Source organism: Poecilia formosa, unplaced genomic scaffold, assembly GCF_000485575.1.
Source record: "Poecilia formosa unplaced genomic scaffold, Poecilia_formosa-5.1.2 Scaffold406, whole genome shotgun sequence".
NCBI lineage: Eukaryota > Metazoa > Chordata > Actinopteri > Cyprinodontiformes > Poeciliidae > Poecilia > Poecilia formosa.
Genome location: NW_006800345.1, coordinates 396,060 through 405,545, shown reverse-complemented (window position 1 = coordinate 405,545; position 9,486 = coordinate 396,060). Strand labels below are relative to the sequence as shown.

The window sequence follows — 9,486 nt, the reverse complement described above, 5'->3', positions numbered from 1 at the left end:
CGTTTGTCCATCATCTACCCGTTTGTCCATCATCTACCCGTTTGTCCATCATCTACCCGTTTGTCCATCATCTACCTGTTTGTCCATTCATCATGCATTTTTTGTCCAATATTCTTCTACCTGCCCAACAATGTCCATCTGTCCATCATGTTTTCGTTTAAATTCTGTTCTGAATGAAAACATCGGCAGTAAATTAAACCATCATTGGACCAGAACCAGAACCAGAACTCTACTGAGGAAAAGAACCCTCTATTTAAAAACCTTACTAAACTCTCCAGACGGTCCAGTGAAAGTGAGCAGAAGGAAAACCTTCCTCTCTCTCTCTCTCACGGTGATGTAAAAATAAGAGCAAGATGATGGATGACCCGCTCCGAACGAACGACTCGACATCCGACCGCTTCCGCTCGCTCACATTTGGCCGCGCTTGCTGCTGTGTAAACCAACCCAGCCGCTAATCCCCGTTAACATACTGGTATTACACCAAAGCCGATAGTGACACTCCGCCGCCAAAAGACGAAACGTTCATCTCGCCGCCGTCCGTTCGGCTCTGATGCAACCAGACGCAGCTGCTGGACCTTCTGGGAGGTGAAGAGGGAAGAAAAAAAAGTTTGCTGCAAAGAAATCACCACAAAAATCTGAGATTATGAGTTTAAATTTAATTTGGAGAGAAAACCATGTTAACCTTTCCACCGACACGCTTGGTGAGAAAAATTCAAAATGCACGATTCAGGAAAAGATTTGACGAAGTGAATCGAGCTCAATCGGAGGAGAAATGCATGGAAGTGGATGCATCATGCTCTGGGACCATTTGTTATTCTTTAAAGGTTTCAAATAATGATGGGACTCAATTAAAAACAATTTAGTTGAGATTAATTAATCTGATTTAATCAAAAACTAATAAATGTTCTCAACATTAAACATTTTCAATTCAAAAATAATTTTTGCTGTTAAATTATTAAATGAATAAACATGTAGGCTCAACAACAAAGATATTCATTGTTTTTTATTTGTTATTTTGGTTTTTCAACCATCAAATTAGTACCAAGTGTTTCAGGATCACTCATAATTGCCACATAATGCAGTTTTTTTCATTTGAGCCTTGTGTATACAATATTGTAAATACATTGAAAGATGCAAATAACCAAGTATATTCCTGTTTTAAATGATAAACATTTTATTCCCTAAATGCAATAACAGTATTCCTTTAGCGTATACTGTTAAAAGAAATACTCCTAACATCAACATGTGAAAAGTTTTCAGGCATTTCCGTTTGATTTTTTAATATCTGTGGATTATTTTTTGGATTAGCAAAAGGCCTTAATAGATTTTGTTAACAAATCTGAACCGGGTGAAACTAAACTATACCACTTGAGGAGTTTTTATAGTACAACAGAGTTTTTTCTTCTATCTTAAATATAGTATGTATATATTTTTGTACAGTTTTGGCTTAATTTCAGCTCAAAAAGTTGCCTTTTTTGAGTCTGTGCACTTCAGTTAATGATTAACAGTTCACTAAAATAGTTAACGATTATTTTAATAATCGATTAATCATGATTAATCATTTCAGCCTTAATTTATCTGGTATCAAAAAGGTAAGATTCCAGAGGTTTAAAAATAATTTGTACCGTTTTGGCTTTATTACAGTTCTGGATATGTTCTTTCAGCAAATTGTTTTTTTTCAGCAAATTGCTTTTTTTTTTTTGAGTCTGTATGCTCCAGTTAACAATTAATCGGTTACTAAATTAGCTGACAATTATTGATTAATCGCGATTAATCGTTTCAGATTACGCTCTTAAATCTACATTTGAGTTTGTTTTGGGGACTTATTCCCCCCTGGTTTTCTTTGATGTGCTTACGTCCAGGCCTCTCTGTGGGCCCATAACTCAGTCCTGCTGTAACCGGACCCCCTGACCCACATCCACAGATCCTCTGCCATTCTCGGCATCCGCTGTCGAGGAGAAGAAGAGACAGCTGGGATAGCCCCCACCCACCTATCCACCCACCAAGAGAGGGGTTGGGAGAAGAACCCAGCCCACCCTGCCTCTTCATGTCCCCTTATGCCCTGGTGTGCAGCTGGGTTATTAATACCGACCAGAACCTCTCCGGCCTGACCCTCCACCCAGTGCAGCGAACCAGCTCTCTGACCTAAACAAGAAGGTGCTGGCAGCTGATTGGACGCTTCATCCACACCAGGAAGTAAAAGCCTTTGGTCACATTGTTGGCATCACCTGGCCAAGCGTTGGGACTAAAGGTGACTTGTTCTGGGTAAAACTGGGGCAAAGTTGATCGCTTAAAACCTCTGCCAAGGTTATATGCTGCCACCTAGTGGACAAAAGACAACTTGTTAATTTTTTTTAGTGTTTGTAGATGTGTTATTAGTTGAATACAGTTACAGATGAAAGCATTTTGACCAGAACTTGGAGAAATTACAAATCAGATCCAGTAAGGAGGAAAACGTGGGACTCTCCACCTCCCAGATAAACAACATGGCCGACGTTTTCTGGTGTTTGTGAGGTCCTGCTGCATGCATGAAGCAGCAATGGGGGTTCGCCTTGTTTATTGAGGAACGGCCACAGCTGCACAAACACGCAGCGCGGCCGATGGAGGTCCACATGAACAGAGACGGCAGAGAGGAGGAAGTCCACACCTGGCTGTCCCTTGTCTAGAGACGGTTCCTCATCTTCAGGGTTTCGGTCAATCTTTCATCGCTCCGGCATCGTTAAGTCGTTCGGAGCTGAGCGTAACGCGACTTGGATCTGTGGAACAACACAGAAGAGAAGATGAATCTCAGATTAGGGCTGAAACGATTAATCGGAATAATCATGATTAATCAATGACTGAAATCATCGTCTACTAATGTAGCAATCAATTAATCGCTAACTGGAATATATAGACTCAAAAAAAAAAAAGGAAATTTGCTGAAAAAAAAACAGCATATTCAGAGAGGAAATTAAGCCAAAATGGGACAAAAATAAATACATTTTGCATTTAGAATAAAAAAATGTTTGTGTGTAACGACGTTTTAGCGTCACCTGGTTGACATACACAAAAGGAATGCTGAGATATTGCATTTTAGGCAATAAAATGTTTATTTTCTTATTTAAAATTTTTTATATTATTTGTATATCTTTTAACGTATTTCTAATATTTTCCTTCCCTTTAACAATTGATAGTACAGAATCTGTCATGTTGTATATCTATGAAGAAATACAATTTAGCTAACATTTCATGTACTTGCTGATCAATCAATAGATTATAAATATCTATTTTATAGAGATTTTTTATACTTAAAACCTGATGAGTATTTACAATTGTCTCCATTTAAGTTTGCTTTTAAATTTTTAATAGTCTGTTTTATTTTACACTTTAAAAAAAGATTTTCCGTATTTAGAACTTTAAACTAAAAGTGATGTTTGAATAATTTTCCATTTTAAGCACCAAAATGTTTTCTTATCTAAACAAAGAAACTGAATCTTTTCATAATTCCTTACCAGTTTAAGTAGCTACTAAAGATTATTCGATTAATCATCAGAATAATTGATTATTTGATTACAAACTACAATTAATCCAAGAAGAAACGTAAAAAAATCCAGGCAGAATTACGACAGAAAATTAGACTAGATTAGAGAAATGGACCCAATATTAATGGAGTTTATGTCTCTATAATCTACTGTGGAGCAGCTAAGCAACCCCACAGCATGATGCTCCCACTGCCATGCTTGACATTTCATACAGTAGATTCAATTTTCTTTTTCTTAGTAAAAGTAAAATCTTTAAAACAAACGTACCTGGGGGCTTTCTCTGCCGTCGGTCTGGTCGGAGCGCCGCCTCTGAACTGCAGCTCCAGCCGAGCGTAGATCCCACCAGCCGGCTGGACCAGCAGAAACAGAAACCAGTTTAAAAACAACCCAACACCAGTTCAGATGGAGCAGGAGGCTGCAACTCCAAGCTTTGCTAAAAATCGTGAAGAACGAACGGATGTTTGTAAAAGCCATTTTCAGCCGTTTTCAAACCGTTTCCTGGAATAACTGAGCTAAATTTAGAACGACACTAAAAGAGTCAGCGATATTATTTAGATCTATTTTTCTTGTCATAAGGTTTTGTTTTATTTTCTAATATTTTGTTCTGAAATTGTGACATTTATTAATGTATGAATAACATCATTTTATGTTATATTTTCTTTAAATGTGACAAGACGACAGGCTAAACAAATCAATGCTGATAATGTTTAGTAATTGATTAATCTGTTGATTATTCTGATGATTAATTGATTAGTTGGATTTTTAAAAATGGCCACATTCTGCACATTTTTTATTTAACCATGACATTTTATACATTAGAAATGTATTAAAATATGCAAAAATAATAAATTCGATCCATTTTCAAATAAGAAAATAAACATTTTATTACCTAAAATGCAACAAATTAAGTTGTTTTTATATTAAATGCAATATATATATTTTCTTATACAATTTTGGATTAGTTACTGCTCTGACTACGTTGTTCTTTTGAAACCCTACTCTATTTAAGATTTAAGTGATTATTAAATTAGTTGATGATTATTTTAATAATCGAATAATCATGATTAATGATTAATCATTTCAGCCTCACTGCCTATCTGCTTCTGTTACACCATTTTTTACAAATCACCATCTCATAAAACAAAATTTATCCATTCTTTCGTTTCATTTTTGCAAGATTTTTATGTTTTATTTTAAAAATTAGAAAACAAAATAGTAAACAATCAAAAATTATAAAATAAGTTTTTCCAAAAAGTCATGTAACATTTCTGGCTCTGGTCGAGTTTTATTTTGTTCTACTGAGGTAAGAGAGGCTGCAGACGCCTGAGCAAGAGGAACCGACTCGTCTCTGTTCACGGCAGAAGCAAAACCTTACTGAGTGTTTTGGTCTCGTTCCTGCAGGAAATATCACAGTAAACTTGAAATAAGACAAAACTAACTTACAAGTGACTTTTCAGCTTGTTTTGGGTAAATAATGTCATAATATTGATTTAAAAAGTAAAATAAGGGAAATAATCTCACTGATTTTAATTTATAACGTGGGAAAATATTTTTGTTCTACTGTCAGATTATTTCACTTTTTCAATCAATATTAATGAATTTTTGACTTGAAAAAAGCTGAAAAGTTACTTGTAAGTTAGTTTTGTCTTATTTCAATTGTACTAAAATATTTTCAGTAGAAACTGGAACAGAAATATTACTTAGGAGTTTGTGTTTTTGCAGTGCAGACTCTCTCACCTCTTTGGTGTCCTTGGATTTGCTCGGCTCCTGGTCTCCGAACCTCATCTGGGTCAGGTGGCCGACGATCTCCGCCATGCGCCGCTGGTCTGAAACGAACAGAACAAACCCGGTTTGATGCTGTTCACCTCGCCGGGTCAGCAGCATTTGATGCTTTACCTTCCTCTCTCTGAGCGTCCTGGTTGTAGCGCAGCGAGCGAGAACTGTCCCACTTACTCTTCTGGAGGCTCACGCTGCAACACACACACACACACTGGTTAGCTTAGCTTCTGCATAGAAAGGTGTTTGGTGTTCAGGTGAGGCTTACGTGAAAGGTGTGCTGTCTCTGGACTGTGGCTAAGGAAAAAAACAAACACAGCTTAGAGTAAAATATGAGAAGCAGCTGATAAAGTTTTAGTTTGGGGTAAAACTTAAGCACTTTTAAGGTAAGTTTTCAAACTTTTTTGGAGTTAAATGAACTAAAAAGACAGTTTAAATTCACTATTATATGATATAATTTATTACTGTTAAACATGGGGTGGAGGATATGGAGTTAAAGTTCTACTATGATATTTTGTGGCACTATAAAAGTGAAAATAAATAGTTTTTATTATTCCTTTTTTTAGATAACTGCAGTCATAGCCCCACAAACACAAATGCTGCTCTTGGAAAAACAATTTTCAGTTTCTTTAACATTAAAAAGTGAGATTTGTATCACTAAGCTGACCACAGTAACTAATATTTAGTCACATTTTTTTTTACATTTATTGATATTTACATTTATTGAACAAACAGTGGAGGAAATAGTAATAGTAATTCCAACAAGACAAACAGTTTTAGGATATTTTAAACGTGGCAAGGATAAATCAAAATTCTTCTTATGGAAAAAAGTATCACAATAAATGATTAACAATACAATAAATGTTCCCCTCTAGTTACTAATATTGTTTTGGGATAATATTTTACATTCTACAGATTCACTAAAATATAAAAAAATGTTATGATTTTAAATCTCTCACTTCTGAGAAAACATTAATTTAACAAAAAAAAATCAATAACGTTGTTTAAAGTGTAAAATATAAAATTGACAAAAAGTAATTGAGAAATTAAGAATAATAAATATTTATTACATTAAAATAATCCAAACACATTGTGTTAAGTAAATGACCTTCCTGCTCAAATTAAATGTTAAAAACAAAATATACAAAGAAAATTAAAAAACTCCAAAAAATGTTCTCACAAAGTTAACCGGCTTTTAGAAAATACAAATAATTTTGGTAATTCTAACTGATCCAAAACAATAAAAGTTTAGTCTGACTTAACTTCAAACATTTTTTTTATTAGATGTATGAAAATATGTGGTTCCAACTGTAAACAATATTTACTAGATTTCAGCTTTAAATTAAACGTTAGATTGCAGTTTATTACAAAACCTTGGAAACAACTGGTTCAAATTCAGGGATTTCAAGCACCATGATGAACAGTTAGTTGGAAATGATCCATAAAGGAGAAGTAGAGATAAATCCATGAAATCAGCGACTTACCTTCTCAGATTTGTCTTTGCGTTGGAAGTTCGGAGAGGAAAGCTGTTTCTTCAGAGGTCTGTGGGGCTTCTTCGCCTTCTTAGCAGCTGGAAACAGAAAAACCAGAAAAGAGAGGAATAAACAGAAGGTGGCATCAGGCGCCACCTGCCGGCTGAAAACAGGAACTGAATAATAAAACAAGATTTAGAAGAAGTAAAAAACACCTTTCATCAAAGTTAGAGTTGTATGATGGATTAAATGACACTTTCTATTCTGATGATCGATATTTTTTGAAAGGCGATTTTGTTTATTTTGTTTACAGAGACATCATAATTTATATATTTATATTTCAGTTTTATTTAGCTGTTTTTGGTTGTGTTTTATTTTGGACATTTAAAATATCTTCCAGTTTCAGTGCTAAATTAGGGCTAAAGAAAGAAAAAGGGAGGAGTACATTTAAAAAAAATTTTTTTAGATTAATTAATCTCAGAAATTTTCTAGAAAAAAACGTGGAAATTTCTGAGTTTGATATACTGAAAATTTGGTAGAAAAAAAATCTGAAATCTTGAGATTAATTTCAGAAATTTTCTTGAAAAAGCTTTGAAATTTCAGAGTTTGAAAAGTTAAAAATCTGCTAGAAAAAATTATGTAGTTTTGAGATTCATTTCAAATTTAAGATTGAAAAGCGAAAATATGTTAAAACAAATCTCTGAAATTTTCAAACTAACCTCAGAAATTTTCTAGAAAAAACTCGAAAACTTCTAGGTTCAAAAAGTCAAATATTTGCTAGAAAAGTCTAAAAAAATTTCAGATTAATCTCAGAAATTTTCTAGCAAAAGTACGAAAATATATTTGTATTTTTTACACATCTGGTGATTCTGACCAGAGCAGAAAGTTTTAGTGAAATGACATAAATGAGCTTACTTGTTATTTTTAACAAAGCTTTTCCAAAGCAGCAGTTTGTGGGTGGAACAAAAATTATTTTGCTACCAGATTAAGCATCACAATCTGACTTTTCTGCCAGACTCTCACCTTGTTTCTTCGACAGCTCTTCTTCGTCCCCGACCTCGTCTTCGGTGACCTCTGACCCCGTGGTGTACTCCTCGTCCTCTGACAGGAGAGACTGCTGCCTCTGGAAGAGCAGAGTTTTAGTTTCTGACACAACAACCATCGCCAGAATCACTGAAAACGACGAGGCCTCCTACCAGCTGAAGAGTCCAGTTCTTGAAAAGGGAAAACTGAGTGAGAAACACAAACGAAATTAAACAAGAATCTGTAGAAAAACTAATTAAAATTGATTTTAAAGAGACAAACAGAGCTGCCGTCTCCTCTCAGAGGTCCGAGGAGTGTCGGCTCTAGGAGAGCGTTGCAGTCTGGGACTTTCTCTGCTCCGGGCGGACTCTCCTCAGAGCTGACGAGCACAAGCAGGATGTTTAACTTTTATCAGAAATCAGGCAGAAATCGTCATGGCGATGACCTTTACACTGACCTCTCTGCCGGCGATGCGTTGGACAAACACACAGCGTCTCTGTGCAGCAGTAGGTCATTAAGGACTCTGGTCTGAGCTGCCGTCACCTCGTCGTATTTCTCCTCATCCTGTACGTTCACGATGTGATCCCGCGTCTTACAACCCTGAACAGACACACACACACACACATCCTTGTTAATATCCTTCAGGGGGCCTGAAAGTAGCTTAGTGAGTTGAGGGGCCCACCCTTTCTAGACATCCTAGATCTATGGAAAAAATCAGGCAAGTGCCCCCCAAAAATCTTGATACTAAAGATCACCTTCAATAAACACAATTTGAAACTTTATTTTACATTTCAGTTTTGCAGTCACATGTGAGGCCCGTTTCTAACATTTATGCTTTGCAGGGCCCACCTTTACACACATGAGTTTTTTAGTCTGTTACACACAAACCTTATCCAGTCAGCCTGATTTCTCTTTCTTAGAAAGTTTCGACAAAAAACTGTTTGTCATTTTTGTTGCTAAATTATAAATTGATTCCCATATGTTGAGAAATGGAGGAACAGATGTTTCGCCCTCCATATACACACTGCAAAAACACAAAATATTACCAAGTATTTTCGGTCTGGTTTTTAGTGAAAATATCTTAAATTGGAAACCTTTGGTATCCCAGTGGGGTCAAAGCGGAGAACCCTCTGGTTGCAGCAGGGGTATATTCCTGCCCCATGCCAACCTTTCTCTGCGCCCATGCCAGGGTACAACACGCTGTCTGGGTGGTATTTGCATTGGGTCAGCTCTGCACAAACGAACACCTGCACAAAACACACAGACGGGTTTTAGAGTATATCTCATCACAGAAAACTATTAGAAAAATAAGCATTTCCTGCAAAAATGCAGCGTGAATTCTGCAAGCTCAACGTTTTTAGTGAAAATTGCAGAAAAAGATAGAAAAATGATAGTTGGAGTTAAGGTTGGAAGGAGGGTTCCAACTCCTTTCAACCTAAATTCCAAACATAATAATCATTCCCACTAATTATCGTTTTATCACGACTCTGGGGTCGAGTCAGGACACTCTGACCTGCTGACAGCGGGAGCAGGTGAGGTAGTTGATGGTTCCCCAGATTCTCCAGTAAACAAGAACCCAGGACTTGAGCTCCTCATATAAAGCTGTGGTGTATTCATGCACATCCCAGCTCTTCTGTCTGTGAACCCAAACAACATTAATAACACATTAAATAACACATATATATATATATATA

General features: G+C 36.0%; 1 protein-coding gene across 2 annotated transcripts in view; it reads right to left on the bottom strand.

Moving 5' to 3' along the window:
• Nucleotides 1-2,357: 2,357 nt before the first annotated feature.
• Nucleotides 2,358-9,486, bottom strand: part of sanbr (SANT and BTB domain regulator of CSR) — a 13,742-nt gene continuing 6,613 nt past the window's right edge. The window contains exons 10-21 of one of the 2 annotated variants that reach the window (XM_007576389.2): nucleotides 9,306-9,429; nucleotides 8,887-9,039; nucleotides 8,250-8,392; nucleotides 8,075-8,171; nucleotides 7,966-7,998; nucleotides 7,793-7,892; nucleotides 6,782-6,867; nucleotides 5,566-5,594; nucleotides 5,418-5,491; nucleotides 5,259-5,347; nucleotides 3,789-3,871; nucleotides 2,358-2,756 (exon numbers count right to left, since the gene is read on the bottom strand). In XM_007576389.2, the coding sequence (XP_007576451.1) occupies nucleotides 2,720-2,756; nucleotides 3,789-3,871; nucleotides 5,259-5,347; nucleotides 5,418-5,491; nucleotides 5,566-5,594; nucleotides 6,782-6,867; nucleotides 7,793-7,892; nucleotides 7,966-7,998; nucleotides 8,075-8,171; nucleotides 8,250-8,392; nucleotides 8,887-9,039; nucleotides 9,306-9,429 (1,048 nt within the window). In that variant the 3' untranslated portion in view covers nucleotides 2,358-2,719. The remainder of the gene's footprint in view (nucleotides 2,757-3,788; nucleotides 3,872-5,258; nucleotides 5,348-5,417; nucleotides 5,492-5,565; nucleotides 5,595-6,781; nucleotides 6,868-7,792; nucleotides 7,893-7,965; nucleotides 7,999-8,074; nucleotides 8,172-8,249; nucleotides 8,393-8,886; nucleotides 9,040-9,305; nucleotides 9,430-9,486) is intronic. The other variant, XM_007576390.2, reaches the window with a different exon arrangement.